Source organism: Oncorhynchus mykiss, chromosome 12 (genome assembly GCF_057628025.1).
Source record: "Oncorhynchus mykiss isolate SJ-2025 chromosome 12, ASM5762802v1, whole genome shotgun sequence".
Lineage (NCBI taxonomy): Eukaryota > Metazoa > Chordata > Actinopteri > Salmoniformes > Salmonidae > Oncorhynchus > Oncorhynchus mykiss.
The window spans coordinates 16595780-16617535 of record NC_143033.1 but is presented as its reverse complement, the minus strand read 5'-3'; the positions used below and the strand labels follow the sequence as shown (position 1 = coordinate 16617535).

General features: G+C 43.6%; 1 protein-coding gene across 2 annotated transcripts; it reads left to right on the top strand.

Annotated features, from left to right (window-relative positions):
• Nucleotides 1-1729: 1729 nt before the first annotated feature.
• LOC110537049 (mitochondrial outer membrane protein SLC25A46) lies at nt 1730-12594 on the top strand. 2 transcript variants are annotated; one of them, XM_021622764.3, is made up of 8 exons: nt 1730-2240; nt 5771-5813; nt 9725-9782; nt 10054-10131; nt 10284-10384; nt 10960-11016; nt 11266-11323; nt 11713-12594. In XM_021622764.3, exons 1-8 carry the CDS (start codon nt 1991-1993, stop codon nt 12286-12288), a joined length of 1221 nt encoding a protein of 406 aa, XP_021478439.2. In that variant the 5' UTR covers nt 1730-1990; the 3' UTR covers nt 12289-12594. The 2 variants fall into 2 exon arrangements, with proteins under 2 accessions (XP_021478439.2, XP_090047966.1); XM_090191840.1 differs by having other exon boundaries at nt 1734-2141.
• Nucleotides 12595-21756: the final 9162 nt, after the last annotated feature.

The following is a 21756-nucleotide window of genomic DNA, read 5'->3' as shown; positions in this document are numbered from 1 at the left end:
TGGATAACAAAGTATTGAGATAAACTTTTGTTATTGACAAAAGTTGTTACTTATTTTCCACCATAATTTGCAAATAAATTCATTAAAAATCCTACAATGTGATTTCCTGGATTTTTTTTCTCATTTTGTCTGTCATATTTGAAGTGTACCTATGTTGAAAATTACAGGCCTCTCTCATCTTTTTAAGTGGGAGAACTTGCACAATTGGTGGCTGACTAAATACTTTTTTTGCCCCACTGTATGTTCACTATGGTGCATCAAGTTTTTTGGAACCTCTCTAGCAAGCTGATAATAAACAATTATTAATTTAAGATTGACTTCGAGTGTCCCTGTGTTGTATTTCCACAACAAATATAAAATTATCACATTGGCAGCTTTCATAATTGTATAGACACCTGTTTCCCTCGCCTCCATTTAACATCTATGGATTGTTCACCCTAATCTCTTGCACACAAGTCTCGTTTGTTTGCTGTTTCCATGGACGCACTGCGGCTAGGTCAAATAAGTACACAAAGAAACAACATGTCCCACAATACAGTTTGGATGCGGAAGAGAAGGAAACAACTTCCAGTTGATCGGCATTAGCGTCACGGCAGCAACGTTAGTGTCCCGGGAGCAGCATTAAGACTTTCGGTTTTCTGATTTTGTCTTCAAAATAAAAGTACCACGGTATGTGTATGATCCAAAATAAATAAAACATGCAGCTTTCCATAGGGCATTATGCTAAAATAACGTTACAAAATTATAACTACATCGGGGAAATATCTAAACTAAAGATAATTACTACTTTATATAAGATTATATTATAAGGTGGAGCACATTGAGAAATGGCAGGAGCTTAAGTAAATTAATGTAAAGAAAATAATATTCTAGAGACCCTACTGATCTTGCACTGGAATCTACCCAGTAGCCATTTCTACTCCACCCATTCCATTGGTCCAAATGCAGGGCACCCAAGTGGCACAGCATTCTAAGGCACTGTAACTCAGTGCAAGAGGCATCACTACAGTCCCTGGTTCAATTCCAGGCTGAATCACATCTGGCTTTGAATGTGAGTTCCATAGGGAACCACACAACTGGCCTAGCATTGTCCAGGGTAGGCCATCATTGTAAATAAAAATGTGTTCTTAACTGACTTCCTAGTTAAATAAAATGGAAATAATGCACTGTAGGCCTATAAATTACATATTGTCTTATATAGAAAAATGTTTCTATGTGCCGATGTAAAAGTGTTGTTGGGAATACTCAGTAGGGTTTGTATAATCTATATGTGGTGTTATTTCATGGGGCTTTGAGTAATGCAGAGTGTTGCTGGCCTTTTACTTCATCCATTCCATTGGCCACAATATGAATCACTGTATATGAAATACTCTGTATTATTGAGAGCCCCATGAAATGACACCATATATACATTCTACAGACCCTATTTAGTATCCCCTACAACACCTTTACTGTGGCACCCAGAATAGATTTAGCTGTATAAGCCAATATGTATTCCATATACAGTGATTCACATTGTGGCCTTTCATTTGACCTTGGAACATGTTTTAAAACCGACATTTAATGCAAATGTCACTTAAATATGAATAAATAAGATTCATTGTTTATGTTTAGCTAATTATATTTCATATATCATGAATAAATACAGGTTATTGACATGGTTCTACTATTACATGGGGAACTTTTATTTTGACAAACTTCAAAATTCCATGACCAGGATGTACCTTTTTAGTGTTTCTGACGAGCCGCTGATATGATCAGCTGACAGTTCATTCGTGTTGTTATTGTGCTCGCTATCTAGCGTATATAACGAAGTAATTTAGGGTTGCTAGCTTGCTAGCGGTCGAAATTGGTGTTAATACTGTGGTTCATTTTAATTTTCAATGTGTTTCTCGTAGATTTAAAAAGTGGTATAGTTACACATATTTATTTGACTAACGTTAGTCGTGATATCAAAGGAGCTGTCACTCCTATTTAGCTCTCGTGCAGGATGACTTCTCGGCGACCGGACAATTTTGACGGTTTAGGTTACAGAGGTATTGAGGATCCTGCTTACAGTGGGGGCTACAGTGGAAGGTCATTTAATAATTCTTCTAGTGTGGACCTGCAGAATTGGGTAACAACACCGCCAGATATTCCAGGTAGCCGAAATTTACATTTTGGTGAACGCACGCCCCAATTTGAGGCGGCCCCTGCAGCACCTGGTGCTGAAGATACTCTGCCCACAGCTCCTCCATCCGGTAGGGGACATCATTTCCGCAACGCTGACCATTTTCATTCACAACAATGACTACGACACGAAATCGTCACTGTGTCATGAGTGTTTGAATGTGAAATCACTCAACTTTCAACTAGCTAGCTAGCTAGTCCTGAGAATATTAGAGTCAGTGTCAACAATTTGGACTTTACATTACCGACAGTAACTTATGCGACATACTTAAACTTTAGCGTAACGTTACGTGTCTAGGTACCACAAAAATACGTTTAACTTTCTTTGACTTCGCCCTGAAATCCACGTTTACAATCAGTTACCATTCATATAAATGATTCCTGTGCAGGATAGGGATTCAATGACATTAAAGTACACAAACACTGAAGAGAGCACAAACTACTGTAGGCCTAGCCTAGATCTCTGTTTTTAAACTGTTTTATGAGGCACTGTTCTTGATTGCATGTACTATTGCGCTGATAGAATCCAACCAACTCATAACAACAAGTCCAGAATTACCTACAAGAAGTAAATAATTAAATATTGACAGGACTTCCTTTCAAAGCATCAATGATGAAATAACAAAAACAGAAACTTGGCATTTGAGCAGACCTACCACCATTTTGGGGTTCAGACAATACCCTACAGATAGAGAGGGAGTGTAGTGTAGACCTACAGTAGGAGCATTTCTCAAGTAGGCGGATGAGTCATACTGTATATTATAAAGTAGCTTTCCTGGTTATTTGCGCTTTTAGGTGCATTTGTGAACATTGATTGATGTCAATCACACTACAGGGTAAATCCACTTGAATTAAATTCCTTTTTGACAGTATTCCTTTTTTGATTCAAAACTTTCCATTGATGTTTGCCCGTGGAAGAAGTGGTCAAATAGGGACTTTTTGGACATGAATGCCAAAACATTAATGAGATAAACGTTCTCAAAATTGACCCATTTTGCGTAACATACCATGAGACATCCATGTCTTCTTCAATGGAAAATATAAACAGTTGAATTTGATGTCATTTAAAAGCTTACAAAAAAAAAACCTTTAAAAACCTTTAACCATTAACACCAATTATCTAAATTAAAAACGTTTTCATGTTCGCTTAGACCCTATTTCACATCATGAGGTTTTTCTGTTGTGCCCACCATCGGTTGAGACACAAGATGCTCTTCCAGTGATGAAGACAACGATGAGACAGCCTAAAGGGAGAAGGAAAATAACCTGTCCCTCAACAAAACAAAAGAGCTGATTGTGGACTACAGGAGACAGCAGAGAGAGCACTCCCCCATCCACATCAACAAGTCTGCAGTGGATTGGGTCAACGTCAACAGTGAAGAGGCAACTCCGGGATGCTGGCCTTCTAGGCAGAGTTCCTCTTTCCAGTGTCCGTGTTCTTTTGCCTATCTTTTTATTATTTTTTTTCATCCCTTTTTCATGGTATCCAATTGGTAGTAGTTACAGTCTTGTCTCATCGCTTGAACTCCCGCACAGACTTGGGAGAGGCGAAGATTGAGAGCCATGCATCCTCCGAAACACAACCCAACCAAGCCGCACTGCTTCTTGACACAATGCCCATCCAACTCCCGCACAGACTCGGGAGAGGCAAAGATTGAGAGCCATGCGTCCTCCGAAACACAACCCAACCAAGCCGCACTGCTTCTTGACACAATGCCCATCCAACTCCCGCACAGACTCGGGAGAGGCAAAGATTGAGAGCCATGCGTCCTCCGAAACACAACCCAACCAAGCCGCACTGCTTCTTGACACAATGCCCATCCAACTCCCGCACAGACTCGGGAGAGGCAAAGATTGAGAGCCATGCGTCCTCCGAAACACAACCCAACCAAGCCGCACTGCTTCTTGACACAATGCCCATCCAACTCCCGCACAGACTCGGGAGAGGCGAAGATTGAGAGCCATGCGTCCTCCGAAACACTACCCAACCAAGCCACACTGCTTCTTGACACAATGCCCATCCAACCCAGAAGCCAGCCGCACCAATGTGTCGGAGGAAACACTGGCGACCTGGTCAGCGTGCACTGCGCCCGGCCCGCCACAAGAGTCGCTAGTACGTGATGAGACAAAGATATCCCTGCCGGCCAAACACTCCCTAACCTGGACAACTCTGGGCCAATTGTGCGCCCCCCCCCCCCCCCCCCCCCCCCCCATGGGCCTCCCGGTTGCCTGGGTACGAGAGCCTGGGTACGAACCCAGAATCTTTAGTGGCACAGCTAGCACTGTGATGCAATGCCTTAGACTCTTTTTAATGGCCAGTCTGAGATATGGCTTTTTCTTTGCACCTCTGCCTAGAAGGCTAGCATCCCGGAGTCGCCTCTTCACTGTTGACGTTGAGACTGGTGTTTTGCAGGTACTATTTAATGAAGCTGCCAGTTGAGGACTTGTGAGGCGTCTGTTTCTCAAACTAGACACTCTAATGTACTTGTCCTCTTGCTCAGTTGTGCACCGGGGCTTCCCACTCCTCTGTCTATTCTGGTTAGAGCCAGTTTGCTGTGTTCTGTGAAGGGAGTAGTACAAAGCGTTGTACCAGATCTTCAGTTTCTTGTCAATTTCTCGCATGGAATAGCCTTCATTTCTCAGAAGAAGAATAGACTGACGAGTTTCAGAAGAAAGGTCTTTGTTTCTGGCCATGTTGAGCCTGTAATCGAACCCTCACGAGTTAAAGAAGAAAGGTCTTTGTTTCTTCCCATTTTGAGCCTGTAATCGAACCACAAATGCTGATGCTCCAGATACTCAACTAGTCTAAAGAAGGCCAGTTCTATTGCTTCTTTAATCAGAACAACAGTTTTCAGCTGTGCTAATATAATTGCAGAAGGGTTTTCTAATAATCGTTAGCCTTTTAAAATGATAAACTTGGATTAGCTAACACAACGTGCCATTGGAACACAGGAGTGATGGTTGCTGATAATGGGCCTATGTAGATATTACATTAAAAAAATCTGCCGTTTCCAGCTACAATAGTCATTTACAGCATTAACAATGTCTACACTGTATTTATGATCAATTTTATGTTATTTTATTGGACAAAAAAATTGCATTTCTTTCAAAGAGAAGGACGTTTCTAAGTGACCCCAAACTTTTGAACAGTAGTATGTGTATGTTTATATCATCCAGTCTCTAACATTGCTCGTTCTGATATTTCCGATAATTTTGTGTGTATTGTTTTTTATTTTATTGCTAAGTATTACTGCACTGTTGGAGCTAGAAACACAAGCATTTCGCTGCACCTGCAAATCTGTGTACACGACTAATAACATTTGAGGAGGGTTTGCGTGTCTTGGTGACTTTACACCTCCGACTAATACGTGTGCTTCCCCCAGTGAGGCTGTGACCCTTGCACTATACTTGATGCTCTGCTTGTTTGTTGACAATAAACACATTTCGAAGAGTCTAATTTCTCAGCTACTTAGCCTATGATGCTCAACATATTGAGTGACTTGCATGACTATGACTTATTTATGTATAACAATAAATAAGGTTTTCCATTAAATGTTGCTGTTAGATATTCATTCACATGTATATGTTCTTTCTCTTTCAGAGCAGTTGAACAGATTTGCTGGATTTGGTATCGGGCTTGCAAGGTAATTCAATGTTTCAGTAATTCAGTGGTAGTTTAGTAGTAAAGAGATGACTATGATCCATCTTGACTTCTAAAGGAAAGTAAACATTTACATTAAACAAACCATTTCCGTCATTAAACATTATATATACAGTCAAAGTGTTTGGGAAAAGGAAAGCAGTAAGCCAATACAGTGCATTCGGAAAGTATTCAGACCCCTTGACTTTTTCCACATTTTGTTATGTTACAAGCTTATTCTAAAATGGATTTAAAAAAAAAATCCTGCTCATCTATCTACACACAATACCCCATAATGACAAAGCAAATTTAGAAATGTTTGCTAATTTATAAAATAAAATGTAAAAAATGAAATATCACATTTGCATAAGTATTCAGACCCTTTACTCAGTACTTTGTTGAAGCACCTTTGGCAGTGATTACAGCCTCAAGTCTTCTTGTGTATGATGCTACAAGCTTGGCACACCTGTATTTGGGGAGTTTCTCGCATTCTTCTCTGCCACCACCATGCTTCACCGTAGGGATGGTGCCAGGTTTTCAACAAACGTGACGCTTGGAATTCAGGCCAGAGAATCTGACCAGAGAATCTTGTTTGTCATGGTCTGAGAGACTATTAGTTGCTTTTTGGCAAACTCCAAGCGGGTTGTCCTGTGCCTTTTACTGAGGAGTGGTTTCCGTCCGGCCACTCTACCATAAAGGCCTGATTGGTGGAGTGCTGCACAGATGGTTGTCCTTCTGGGAGGTTATCCCATCTCCACAGAGGAACTCTGGAGCTCCCTGACCAAGGCCCTTCTCTCCCGATTTCTCAGTTTGGCCAGGCGGCCAGCTCTAGATGGTGGTGCCAAACTTATTCTATTTAAGAATTATTGAAGCCACTTTGTCATTGGGACCATCAATGCTGCAGACATTTTTTGGTACCCTTCGCAAGATCTGTGCCTCGACACAATCCTGTCTCGGAGCTCTACGGACAATTATTTTGACCTCATGGCTTGGTTTTTGCTCTGACAGGTGTGCCTTTCCAAATCATGTCCAATCAATTGAATTTACCACAGGTGGAGTCCAATCAGGTTGTATAAACATCTCAAAGATGATCAATGGAAACAGGATGCACCTGAGCTCAATTTACAGTCTAATAACAAAGCGTCTGAATACTTGTGTCAATAAGGTATTTCTGTTTTTATATGTCATAATTTTTCAAATAAGGCTGTAATGTAACACAATGTGGAAAAAGTCTAGGGGTCTTAATAATTCCGAATGCACCGTATGTACAGAGCATGGTTGGCTGAGAGAAATTTATTATAAAATTATTGCGGGGGCTGTCTTGTTAGTCTTCAGTGGTGCTTTTGACATTATCGATCGTAGTCTGCTGCTGGAAAAACGTATGTGTTATGGCTTTACACCCCCTGCTATATTGTGGATAAAGAGTTACTTGTCTAACAGAACACAGAGGGTATTCTTTAATGGAAGCCTCTCAAATATAATCCAGTTAGACTCAGGAATTCCCCAGGGTAGCTGTTTAGGCCCCTTGCTTTTTTCAATTTTTACTAACGACATGCCTCTGACTTTGAGTAAAGCCAGAGTGTCTTTGTATGCGGATGACTCAACGCTATACACGTCAGCTACTACAGTGACTGAAATGACTGCAACACTCAACAAAGAGCTGCAGTTAGTTTCAAAGTGGGTGGCAAGGAATAAGTTAGCCCTAAATATTTCTAAAACTAAAAGCATTGTATTTGGAACAAAACACTCACTTAACCCTAAACCTCAACTAAATCTTGTAATAAATAATGTGGAAATTAGTAGCTAAGATGGGGAGAAGTCTGTCTATAATAAAGCGATGCTTTTCCTTCTTAACATCAATATCAGCAAGGCAGGTTCTACAGGCCCTAGTTTTGTCGCACCTTGACTACTGTTCAGTCGTGTGGTCAGGTGCCACAAAAAAGGACTTAGGAAAATTGCAATTGGCTCAGAACAAGGCAGCACGGCTGGCCCTTGGATCTACACAGCGAGCTAATATTAATCATATGCATGTCAATCTCTCCTGGCTGAAAGTGGAGGAGAGATTGACTTCATCACTACTTTTATTTATGAGAGGTATTGAATGTTGACATGACATGTTGAATGCACTGAGCTGTCTGTCTAAACTACTGGCACACAGTAGTGGCACACACAACTACTTGGACACCCATGCATACCCCACAAGACATGCTACAAGAGGTCCCTTCACAGTCCCCAAGTCCAGAACAGACAATGGGAGGCACACAGTACTACATAGAGCAATGACTACATGGAACTGACGCAAGCAGTAAAATTATATTTTAAAAAACAGATAAAAAAAACAAACACCTTATGGAAAAGTGAAGCAACACAAACATTGGGATAGACACACACACACACACACACACACACACACACACACACACACACACACACACACACACACACACACACACACACGATAACATACACACTATACATACACATGGATTTAGTGCTGTAGATATGTGGTAGTGGTGGAGTAGGGGCCTGAGGGCACACAGTGTGTTGTGAAATATGTGAATGTATTGTAATTTTTTTTTAAATTGTATAAACTGCCTTAATTTTGCTGGACCCCAGGAAGGGTAGATGCTGCTTTGGCAGCAGCTAAAGGGGATCCATAATAAATACAAAAACAAATGTACAGTGCCTTCAGAAAGTATTCATTACCCTCAACTTATTCCACAATTTGTTTTGTTACAGCCTGAATTCAAAATGCATGTGAAAACAATCGGATTTAATCCATCTACACACATTATGCCATAATCACAAATTAAAAACATGTTTTTAGAAATGTTTGCTAATTTATTGAAAATAAAATACAGAAATATCGTTTACAGAGTGAAAAGAAGAGAACCTGTACAGAACAAAAATATTCCAAAACATGCATCTTGTTTGCACAAGGCACTACAGTAATACTACAAAAAGGAATTCACTTTTTGGGCTGAAAACAAAGTGTTATGATTGAGGCAAATCCAATACAACACAATACTGAGTACCATTCTCTATATTTTCAAGCATACTGGTGGCTGCATCATGTTATGAGTATGCTTGTAATCGTTAAGGACTAGGGAGTTTGTCCGTTTAAAAAAATAATCAGACTGGAGCTAAGCACAGGCAAAATCTTAGAGGAAAACCCAGTTCAATCTGCTTTCCACCAGACACTGGGAGATGAATTCACCTTTCAGCAGGACAATAACCTGAAACACAAGGCCAAATCTACACTGAATTGCTTACCAAGAAGACAGTGAATATTCCTGTGGCCGAGTTACAGTTTTGACTTAAATCTACTTGCAAATCTATGCAAGACCTGAAAATGTTTGTCTAGCAATGATCAACAACCAATTTAACAGAGCTTAAAGACTATTGAAAAGAATAATGGGAAAATGTTTCACAATCCAGGTGTGGAAAGCTCTTAGAGACTTACCCAGAAAGACTCACAGCTATAAAAGCTGCAGAGCATGCTGTGCTTCTACAAAATATTGAGTCAGGTGTGAATACTTATGAAAATGTGTTAGTATTGTGGAGTAACTACAATGTTGTTGATCTATCCTCAATTTTTTCCTATCACAGCCATTAAATGCTGTGACTGTTATAAAGTCAACATTGTCCTCATAGTGAAATCCCTGAGCGGTTTCCTTCCTCTCTGGCAACTGAGTTAGGAAGGATGCCTGTATCTTTGTAGTGACTGGGTGTTTTGATACACCATCCAAAGTGTATTTAATAAATTCACCATGTTCAAAGGGATATTCAATGTCTGCTGAATCTCAATTGAATCCATTTTAAAATCAGGTCGTAACACAACAAAATGTGGAAAAAGTCAAGGGGTGTGAATACTTTCTGAAGGCACTGTGTTCACACCATGTCTTCTTCTTCCAGTCTCTTTACTGAAAATGTCCTGGCTCACCCTTGCATTGTGTTTCGTCGTCAGTGCCAGGTAAGCCTACGGTCAGCCATGTAGTATATGCCAGAATTCACATGTTCAGAGTCTGTATGTGTTCCATCCTTAGGCTTTGGTGTACTCTGTTGACTCAAATCTTTCTACAATACAGTAAATACATCTTCATGGGTGTACCACAGTTGCCCATTATAATGCTACTTACGGTTTCACCTCCAGTGTGCTTGAAGTAAGTATTTAATGAACTAAGTTGAAGTAAGTAGTAATAATAAATCAATTATTCCTAATTCTGTTTGTTTGTGGCTTCCAGGTCAATTATCACGCCAGGTGCTACCATCTGTCCCCATTGACTGCTATCAGTGTGATGTATAATGTCACCAAGAGTCAGGTAGTAAATGCTTTTCACAAACCCAAAACCCAACATTCACAAATGGGCCTAACAAATATCACCACAAAAAATGTTCAAAAGATGTTGAAAATGTGGATTTTGGGCTAACATGTTTTAATGCCGGTATATTTTTGTGAATTGTCTGCTTGCAGGGTCCTAAGGCCTTATGGAAAGGAATGGGCAGCACCTTTGTGGTACAGGGAGTCACATTGGGAACAGAAGGCATCATAAGTGAATGCACTCCACTACCACGGTATGTGTTTACTGTTGGAGGATATTTGAGACAAGAAAACTAGCCAATGGGAATATTGCTTATATTAGTCATTGCCTTTAGTCCTCGCCTGATCGCCCACCATATCTTTGACAAGACTTCGACAAACAAAAATAAAATGTTTGTATTGCTGTTGATAAAAATCGAGCACAACATCCATAGCAAGTCATCCTTTTAAATGGCGTTAGGTGTCAAACTTCCACTCACAATGTGGCCTCTAGCCACTACCAGAACATGCTGGAAGTAGGTGATTATACTCAAGAGAGGCCATATCTATCAGCTCCCAAGGGTTCCAGTGAGATGATCACAAAGTTCCATTACCAAAATCGAAGACCACTAACAGCTTTAAATGAATGGGAAAAAAACGGCATGAAACAAACTATAGAGTATACTTCAAAAATAAGTGTTCAAACAATACAATAACTAGTTTAAACCAACCTTTTTTTATTCTTAAAAATCTGAATTATGTTAAATCACCTTGTTTGAAATAAATGAACACTGTTACTTACCTGGTACCTTGGATAGAGGACTGACTATGCTTGTTTGTTTGTTCTCAGAGAACTCTCCCACAAATGGAACCCCAAGCAAGTTATTGGGCATTTGGCTCTGAAAGGGTAATAACATTTATTTTCTTTCCTAAATAATGAATGGTTTTTATACTGTAACTTACAAGCAACAGTATGGTAAGTGATAATTTAATTGCATAACTATAGAGTGCATATTCATATGTATAAAAAAGTGTGCAGGGTAATAGAGAAGGGACTTTACATTTAGTAGATGCTGTTATCAGATGGTGCTGATATCTTTATTTCAGTAGAATGCTTTGATCTTATGACCAGTCATTGTGTATCTCCTTTTTACAGTTTGACCTGTGTGGTTGCCATGCCATTTTACTCAGCAAGCCTCATTGAAACTGTGCAGGTGAGTGTGTCCATACTTCATACTTACTATATATGGATGATGATCCCTTTGTGGTCTGTTGTATTTTGGCTGTCCTTATCTTGTCCATCTGTATCTTCTATAACTCCCCTTCACTTTATAACTGACTTTGGGTGAGTTTCCCAACAACATAAAGATAATCTTGAGTGTGAAGATCATTGTTCGTCCATTGTCTAATAAAGATAAATATGACTTCATGTTTTTGCGAAACTCAACCTTTTAACAGTATCAAAGAATCAGTAAATGTATCCATTCCTTCACAGAGCTGGTCTTTTCAATCCAAACACACATGCAGAGATCATTTCAGATCATTCTGTATTAACCATGAAATATGCACCACACCCATAGTGTCCCTTTTTGTGTGTCCCCAGAGTGAGATCATCCGGGACAACCCTGGAATCCTGGACTGTGTGAAGGAGGGTGTGGGCCGGGTCATGGGAATGGGCGTCCCCCACAGCAAGCGCCTGCTGCCACTATGGGGTCTCATGCTCCCCACCGTGCTCCACGGGGTCCTCCACTATGTGGTGAGCTCCACCGTGCAGAGGCTGGTTCTCTTCCTCCTGCGCCGGAAGAGTCCGGCCAAGCAGCCCGTGGACGGCTCGGAGACGGTCCAGACCATGCTGGATGCTTACTTCCCAGAACTCATGGCTAGTTTTGTGGCCAGTCTGTGTGCCGATGTCCTCCTCTATCCGCTGGAGATGGTGATGCACAGGCTCCACATCCAGGGCACGCGCACCATCATCGACAACACAGACCTGGGCTTTGAGGTCCTGCCCATCAACACGCAGTATGAAGGCATCTGGGACTGTGTAAATGTGATCCGGCGAGAGGAGGGAGCCCTGGGATTCTACAAAGGCTTCGGCTCCATCGTGGTGCAGTACTCGCTACACGCCGCCGTACTGCAGATCACCAAGGTGATCTATTCCACCTTGCTGCAAAACGCTTAAAGAAAAACAATGCAAAATATTCCTAAATGTTAGTTTGACTTGGTGGTTGCCCCTTTGAAACCCTGTTTTTTTTCATGCCAGTCTGGGTTGTGCTCATTCTGGAAAAGGTTGTCATTTTCGAAAAAACTAAAATACCAAAAGATGGCTTGATTATTTTTTCTGTCCAGAAGCACATTTCGAGTGTTTTGCCGAGAATGGTGTCCCTAATTGTCAGCACTTCCACTGTGTCACAAAGCACTGAATAATAAATAATATGTACTATGAAACATGGAATCAATAAATATCCCCAATGGTCATAGAAGGAAATACACTTAACTTGCATCTGTCAAACTAACTCACCCTGGCGTCATTTATGTGAATTATCAGTCGGTAGTCTTCTCTGCAAATCACACGATTTTTCTGGTGTATCTCATCTGAAAGAATCTAATTTCTACATTGCATGAATGTGCCAATTTGTTGCTTTTGTGTTTGTTAGCACTAGCAGAGGATGGGTTGTGCCAATTTATCCAGAAATGTATGTACAGAAAGTCTTTCAATTATTATTTGCTTTACGAGTGACAATGTATGTTTGTAGGTATCAGTAGCTGTGCGTGGGTAAAATCACTGGAGAAGACAGAAAAAAATCCATATTACAACCTATGTGTTGCTATGTAAGCTGTTAGTTCATATGCCTTGCGACAGTGATATATAGGCCCAAAGGCCGAGACAAGAAGACACAGTGGCAGAATAAATTCAACCACACCTTATTTTCATCACAACCCGGAGAGCACCATTCACAGTTGAGCTCGCTCAGTTTAGCTCAACGCTGATTGGCTATTATTTTATACTTTTCTTTTATCAAGGGAGGCCAAATGCTTGTTGGCTTCCCTTGCATTCAATGCTAAGGGCGGCAACAATGTCATACTCGTTTGGACCAGACAGCATCAGATAGATGGCCTACACATACAGAGACAGAGGGGTGCTGTTTCGTTCGCTCGATTTGCTTTGAGATACTTTTGTATAGTGGATGTGGACACACCTTCAAATTAGTGGATTAGTAGAATGGCCTTACTGAAGAGCTCAGTGACTTCCAACGTGACACCGTCATAGGATGCCACCTTTCCAACAAGTCAGTTCGTCAAATTTCTGCCCTTCTAGAGCTGCCCTGGTCAACTGTAAGTGCTGTTATTGTGAAGTGGAAACATCTAGGAGCAACAACGGAGCAGCAGTGAAGTGGTAGCCCACACAAGCTCACAGAACGGGACCGCCGAGTGCTGAAGCACATAGCACGTAAAAATGGTCTGTCCTCGGTTGCATCTCTCTCTACCGAGTTCAAAACGGCCTCTGGAAACACAATAACTGTTTGTCAGGAGCTTCATGAAATGGGTTTCCATGGCCGAGCAGCCGCACACAAGCGTAAGTTCACCATGTGCAATACCAAGCGTCGGCTGGAGTTGTGTAAAGCTCGCCGCCATTGGACTCTTGAGCAGCGGAAATGCATTCTCTGGAGTGATAATCACGCTTCACCATCTGGCAGTCCGACGGACGAATCTGGGTTTGGCAAATGCCAGCAGAACACTACCTGCCCCAATGCATATTGCCAACTAAAGTTTGGTGGAGGAGGAATAATGGTCTGGGGCTGTTTTTCATGGTTCAGGCTAGGCCCCTTGGTTCCAGTGAATGGAAATCTTAATGCAACAGGATACACTGACATTCTAGATGATTCTGTGCCTCCGACTTTGTGGCAACAGTTTGGGGAAGGCCTTTTCCTGTTTCAGCAAGACAATGCCCGTGCACAAAGCGAGGTCCATACAGAAATGGTTTGTCGAGATCGGTGTGTAAAAACTTGACTGGCCTGCACAGAGACCTGACCTCAGCCCCATCGAACACCTTTGGGATGAATTGTAACGCTGACTGTGAGCCAGGCCTAATCGCCCAACATCAGTGCCCAACCTCACTAATGGTTTTGTGGCTGAATGGAAGCAAGTCCCCGCAGCAATGTTCCAACATCTATGTGTAAAGCATTCCCAGAAGTGGAGGCTGTTATAGCAGCAAAGGGGGGACCAACTCCATATTAATGCCTATGATTTTGGAATGAGATGTTCAACAAGCAGGTGTGAACATACTTTTGGTCATGTGTACATTCAGCCTCTTGCGAATTAAAAAGAGCATTATGAAGAGCATTATGAAACACAGACCAAAGAAAAAAGAGACCAAAGAAGAAAAAAAATAAAAAATGATTGGTCAGTTTTTTTGGGAAGCCTGGCTTACTTTGGCATCCATGAATACATGCCACTGGTAGGTATGTAGTATCAAGTTGTTCACATTTTGGTATTCACAGAGTACATTACAAATGAACAGTACATTATGAACAGTATGTAGTGTGAGAGTAGGAACATGAACAGGTTTATGAGAATGGGTGATTGAGTTTAGCGTTTATAGAAGATTGAACTGCCTCTTTTGTAAATGTTTTAGGACCTTACGGAGCTCAGAGTAGGGAAGTGTATAAGATAATTTGTTCATCGCTTGAGAACCTTGCTGAAAATAAATGTTGGACATATTCTTTGCTTTTGTGTATTTGAACAATGAGTTCTCCAATGCAAAGGATGGCGGCAGCGAGAAGTAGCTGGTTTCCAACTGAACTTCAAATTCAGTGTTAAACCAACCAGCATTCAGATGCCTTCAGAAAGTATTCATACCCCTTGACTTATTCCACATTTTATGTGTTACAGCCTGAATTCAACATTTACTCAATATATATTTTTTCACCCATCCACACACAATACCCCATAATGACAAAACATGTTTTTAGAAATGTTTGCACATTTATTGAAAATTAAATACAGAAATATCTCATTTACATAAGTATTCACAGCCCTGAGTCAATCAATACATGTTAGAATCACCTTTTGGCAGCGATGTGAGTCTTACATACAGATGTGAGTCTTCCTGGGTAAGTCTCTAAGAGCTTTGCACACCTGGATTGCACAATATTTGCACATTATTATATGAAAAATTCTTTAAGCTCTGTCAAGTTGGTTGTTGATCATTGCTACTGTAGACAACCATTTTCAAGTTTTTCCATAGATTTTCAAGCCGAATTAAGTCCAATCTAAATAGGCCACTTGGGTATATTTGGCCTTGTGTTTTAGGTTATTGACCTGGTGAAAGATTAATTTGTCTGTTGGAAAGCAGACTGAACTAGGTTTTCCTCTAGGATTTTGCCTGTGCTTAGCTCTATTCCATTTCTTTTTAGCCTAAAAAACTCCATAGTCTTTGCCGATGACAAGCATACTCATAACATGATGCAACCACCACCACCCTTGAAAATAGGAAGAATTGATACTCAGTGATGAGTGTTGGATTTCCCCAAACATAACTTTTTGTATTCAGGACATAAAGATATTTTCTTTGCCACATTTTTGCAGTTTTACTTTAGTGCCTTTTTGTAAACAGAATGCATGTTTTGGAATATTTTTATTCTGTACAGGCTTGCTTCTTTTCACTCTGTCATTTAGGTTAGTATTGTTGAGTAACTACAACATTGTTGATCCATCCTCAGTTTTCTACTATCACAGCCATTAAACTCTGTAACTGTTTTAGTCAACATTGGCCTCATGGTGAAATTCCTGAGTGGTTTCCTTCCTCTCAGGCAACTGAGTTAGTAAAAGAAGCCTGGGCCAAGGAACACGAGCAATGGACATTAGACCGGTGGAAATCTGTCCTTTGGTCTGATGAGTCCAAATTTGAGATTTTTGGTTCCAACCGCCATGTCTTTGTGAGACGTAGAGTAGCTAAACGGATGATCCCTGCATGCTTGGTTCCCACCGTGAAGCATGGAGGAGGAAGTGTGATGGTATGGGGGTGCTTTGCTGGTGACACTGTCTGTGATTTCTTTAGAATTCAAGGCACACTTAACCAGCATTGCTACCACAGCATTCTGCAGCGATATTCCATCCCATCTGGTTTGCACTTAGTGGAACTATCAATTGTTTTTCAACAGGATAATGACGTAACACACCTCCAGGCTGTGTAAAGGCTATTTGACCAATAATGAGAGTGATGGAGTGCTGCATCAGATGACCTGGCCTCCACAATCACCCGACCTCAACCCAATTGAGATGGTTTGGGATGAATTGGACCGCAGAGTGAAGGAAAAGCAGCCGATGTGCTCAGCATATGTGGGAACTCCAAGGCTGTTGGAAAAGCATTCCAGGTGAAGCTGGTTGAGAGAATGCCAAGTGTGCAAAGCTGTCATCAAGGCAAAGGGGGGCTACTTTGAAGGATCTATAATATAACATATTTTGATTTGTTTAACACTTTTTTTGGTTACTACATGATTCCATGTGTTATTTCGCAGTTTTGATGTCTTCACTATTATTCTACATTGTAGAACATAGTAAAAAATAAAGAAAAACCCTTGTACTTTTGACTGGTACTGTATATAAAATCAATATAGTAGATATATATATATATGCTTGCTGAGCTTACACACTGGCTTTATCCTAGATCTGGTCTTGATGATAGTGAATTACATTGATTCTACTGTTAGGTTTTTATTTTTCAGAGTAAATAACTCACGGACACTAGAGAAGCTTTAACAAAGTTTAATTCTTCCCAAAGGTTCTGTACAGCTGTATTCAGACAGCAAAACATTTCTCACCATCACAGTTATATACATCCCACTTTAGGACACTCCTCCTTCTCTCTCCGATCCTTACATCTTATGGTTCAACAGAAAGAAGGTAACCAGATACTAAACCCTGTTTACTCCCTTAAGGGGATCTGACCTCACCTCCTGACCTCAAACACTCCTTCCCCTAGTCCACAGATGTCCATCTGTCTCCCCTATCTCAACCGTTGCTCTACTCCCTTCTACAGTGCCTTGCGAAAGTATTCGGCCCCCTTGTGTCATGTACTGTCATGTTGTCTTGTCTCTGTCCTTTCCCTTCACCCTGTCTCCCTCTGCTGGTCGTGTTAGGTTACCTTTTCTCCCCCGCTTTCCCCCAGCTGTCCCTTGTCTCCTCTAACTACCCATTCACCCCGTTCCCCACCTGTTCCCTTTTTCCCTCTGATTAGGTCCCTATATCTCTCTCTGTTTCTGCTCCTGTCCTTGTCGGATTCTTGTTTGTTTGTGTCATTCATGCCTGAACCAGACTGTCGTCATGTTTGCTGTAACCTTGTCCTGTCCTGTCGGAATCTGCCGGTCCATCTGAGCCTACCTATGTTTGGTAATTAAAGAAGCTCTGTTTAAGTTGATTCGCTTTTGGGTCCTCATTCACGCACCGTAACAGAAGAATCCGACCAAGAATGGACCCAGCGACTTCGGATCCTCTCCACTCAGCCGTCGAGATCCAGGGAGCGATGCTAGGCAGACACAAGCAGGAATTGTCTGCTGCTCGACATGCCGTTGAGACCCTGGCCACCCAAGTCTCCAACCTCACAGAACAGGTTCACCATCTCCGCCTCGATCCACCGGCCACTTCCAGGGCTTTCGAATCTCCGGAGCCCAGAATCAATAACCCGCCGTGTTACTCTGGGGAGCCCACTGAATGCCGCTCGTTCCTCACCCAGTGTGATATTGTGTTTTCTCTCCAGCCCAACACTTACTCCAGGAGCACTGCTCGTGTCGCCTACGTCATATCTCTCCTTATTGGACGGGCTCGTGAGTGGGGCACGGCAATCTGGGAGGCAAGGGCTGAGTGTACTAACCAGTATCAAGACTTTAAGGAGGAGATGATACGGGTTTTTGATCGATCTGTTTTTGGGGAGGAGGCTTCCAGGGCCCTGTCTTCCCTATGTCAAGGCAATCGATCCATAACAGACTACTCTATTGAGTTTCGCACTCTTGCTGTCTCCAGTGGCTGGAACGAGCCGGCCTTGCTCGCTCGTCTTCTGGAGGGTTTCCGCGCAGAGGTAAAGGATGAGATTCTCTCCCGGGAGGTTCCTTCCAGCGTGGATTCCTTGATTGAACTCGCTATTCGCATTGAGCGACGGGTTGATCTTCGTCACCGAGCTCGTGGAAAGGAGCTCGCGCTCTCCGTCGCCTCCCTCTCCGCATCACTACCATCTTCCTCTGCCGGCTCGGGTGCTGAGTCCATGCAGCTGGGAGGTATCCGCATCTCGACTGAGGAGAGGGAACGGAGAATCACCAACCGCCTCTGTCTCTATTGCGGTTCCGCTGGTCATTTTGTCACTTCATGTCCAGTAAAAGGCCAGAGCTCGTCAGTAAGCGGAGGGCTACTGGTGAGCGCTACTACTCCTGTCTCTCCTTCAAGATCCTGCACTACCTTGTCGGTCCATCTACGCTGGACCGGTTCGTCAGCTTCCTGCAGTGCCTTAATAGACTCTGGGGCGGAGGGCTGTTTTATGGACGAGACCTGGGCTCGGGAACATGACATTCCTCTCAGACAGTTAAAGGAGCCCACGGCCTTGTTCGCCCTGGATGGTAGTCCTCTCCCCAGGATTCAGCGTGAGACGCTACCTTTAACCCTCACTGTTTCTGGTAATCATAGTGAAACCATTTCTTTTTTAATTTTTCGTTCACCTTTTACACCTGTTGTTTTGGGCCATCCCTGGCTAGTTTGTCATAATCCTTCCATTAATTGGTCTAGTAATTCTATCCTCTCCTGGAACGTCTCTTGTCATGTGAAATGTTTAATGTCTGCTATCCCTCCTGTTTCCTCTGTCTCTTCTTCACAGGAGGAGCCTGGTGATTTGACAGGGGTGCCGGAGGAATATCACGATCTGCGCACGGTGTTCAGTCGGTCCAGGGCCACCTCTCTTCCTCCACACCGGTCGTATGATTGTAGTATTGATCTCCTTCCGGGAACCACCCCCCCCGGGGTAGACTATACTCTCTGTCGGCTCCCGAACGTAAGGCTCTCGAAGATTATTTGTCTGTAGCTCTTGACGCCGGTACCATAGTCCCCTCCTCCTCTCCCGCCGGAGCGGGGTTTTTTTTTGTCAAGAAGAAGGACGGGTCTCTGCGCCCCTGCATAGATTATCGAGGGCTGAATGACATAACAGTGAAGAATCGTTATCCGCTTCCTCTTATGTCTTCAGCCTTCGAGATCCTGCAGGGAGCCAGGTTTTTCACTAAGTTGGACCTTCGTAACGCTTACCATCTCGTGCGCATCAGGGAGGGGGACGAGTGGAAGACGGCGTTTAACACTCCGTTAGGGCACTTTGAATACCGGGTTCTTCCTTTCGGCCTCGCTAACGCTCCAGCTGTCTTTCAGGCATTAGTCAATGATGTCCTGAGAGACATGCTGAACATCTTTGTTTTCGTTTACCTTGACGATATCCTGATTTTTTCACCGTCACTCCAGATTCATGTTCAGCACGTTCGACGTGTCCTCCAGCGCCTTTTAGAGAATTGTCTTTTTGTGAAGGCTGAGAAGTGCACTTTTCATGCCTCCTCCGTCACATTTCTCGGTTCTGTTATTTCCGCTGAAGGCATTAAGATGGATCCCGCTAAGGTCCAAGCTGTCATTGATTGGCCCGTCCCTAAGTCACGCGTCGAGCTGCAGCGCTTTCTCGGCTTCGCGAACTTCTATCGTCGTTTCATCCGTAATTTCGGTCAGGTGGCAGCTCCTCTCACAGCCCTTACTTCTGTCAAGACGTGCTTTAAGTGGTCCGTTTCCGCCCAGGGAGCTTTTGATCTCCTCAAGAATCGTTTTACATCCGCTCCTATCCTTGTTACACCTGACGTCTCTAGACAGTTCGTTGTCGAGGTTGACGCGTCAGAGGTGGGAGTGGGAGCCATCCTTTCTCAGCGCTCCCTCTCTGACGACAAGGTCCACCCATGCGCGTATTTTTCTCATCGCCTGTCGCCGTCGGAACGTAACTATGATGTGGGTAACCGCGAACTGCTCGCCATCCGGTTAGCCCTAGGCGAATGGCGACAGTGGTTGGAGGGGGCGACCGTTCCTTTTGTCGTTTGGACTGACCATAGGAACCTTGAGTACATCCGTTCTGCCAAACGACTTAATGCGCGTCAGGCGCGTTGGGCGCTGTTTTTCGCTCGTTTCGAGTTCGTGATTTCTTATCGTCCGGGCTCTAAGAACACCAAGCCTGATGCTTTGTCTCGTCTCTTCAGTAGCCTCCACTGACCCCGAGGGGATTCTCCCTGAGGGGCGTGTTGTCGGGTTGACTGTCTGGGGAATTGAGAGGCAGGTAAAGCAAGCACTCACTCAAACTCCGTCGCCGCGCGCTTGTCCTAGGAACCTTCTTTTCGTTCCCGTTCCTACTCGTCTGGCCGTTCTTCAGTGGGCTCACTCTGCCAAGTTAGCCGGCCACCCTGGCGTTCGGGGTACGCTTGCTTCCATTCGCCAGCGTTTCTGGTGGCCCACCCGGGAGCATGACACGCGTCGTTTCGTGGCTGCTTGTTCGGTCTGCGCGCAGACTAAGTCCGGTAACTCTCCTCCTGCCGGCCGTCTCAGGCCGCTTCCTATTCCCTCTCGACCGTGGTCTCACATCGCCTTAGATTTTGTCACCGGACTGCCTTCGTCAGCGGGGAAGACTGTTATTCTTACGGTTGTCGATAGGTTCTCTAAGGCGGCTCATTTCATTCCCCTTGCTAAGCTTCCTTCTGCTAAAGAGACGGCACAAATCATCATCGAGAATGTTTTCAGAATTCATGGCCTTCCGTCAGACGTCGTTTCGGACAGAGGTCCGCAATTCACGTCTCAATTTTGGAGGGAGTTTTGCCGTTTGATTGGGGCTTCCGTCAGTCTCTCTTCCGGCTTTCACCCCCAGTCTAACGGTCAAGCAGAACGGGCCAATCAGACTATTGGTCGCATCTTACGCAGTCTTTCTTTTCGCAACCCTGCGTCTTGGTCAGAACAGCTCCCCTGGGCAGAATACGCCCACAACTCGCTTCCTTCGTCTGCGACCGGGCTATCTCCTTTTCAGAGTAGCCTCGGGTACCAGCCTCCGTTGTTCTCATCTCAGTTCGCCGAGTCCAGCGTCCCCTCCGCTCAGGCTTTTGTCCAACGTTGCGAGCGCACCTGGAAGAGGGTCAGGTCTGCACTTTGCCGTTATAGGGCGCAGACTGTGAGAGCTGCTAATAAGCGTAGAACTAAGAGCCCTAGATATTGTCGCGGTCAGAGAGTTTGGCTCTCCACTCAGAACCTTCCCCTTAAGACGGCTTCTCGCAAGTTGACCCCGCGGTTCATTGGTCCATTCCGTATCTCTCAGGTCATTAATCCTGTCGCAGTGCGACTTCTTCTTCCGCGATATCTTCGTCGCGTCCACCCGGTCTTCCATGTCTCCTGTGTTAAGCCCGTTCTTCGCGCCCCCGCTCGTCTCCCCCCCCCCCCCCCCCCATCCTTGTCGAGGGCGCACCTATCTACAGGGTCCGTAAAATCTTGGACATGCGTCCTCGGGGCCGTGGTCATCAGTACCTAGTTGACTGGGAGGGGTACGGTCCTGAGGAGAGGAGTTGGGTTCCCTCTCGGGACGTGCTGGACCGTGCGCTGATTGATG

Coding starts and splice junctions, on each gene's coding strand:
- LOC110537049 (XM_021622764.3), top strand. CDS start 1,991: ATGACTTCTCGGCGACCGGACAATTTTGACGGTTTAGGTTACAGAGGT. Junction 5,814..9,724: donor TTTGGTATCGGGCTTGCAAG/GTAATTCAATGT, acceptor TTCTTCTTCCAG/TCTCTTTACTGAAAATGTCC. Junction 9,783..10,053: donor TGTTTCGTCGTCAGTGCCAG/GTAAGCCTACGG, acceptor TGTGGCTTCCAG/GTCAATTATCACGCCAGGTG.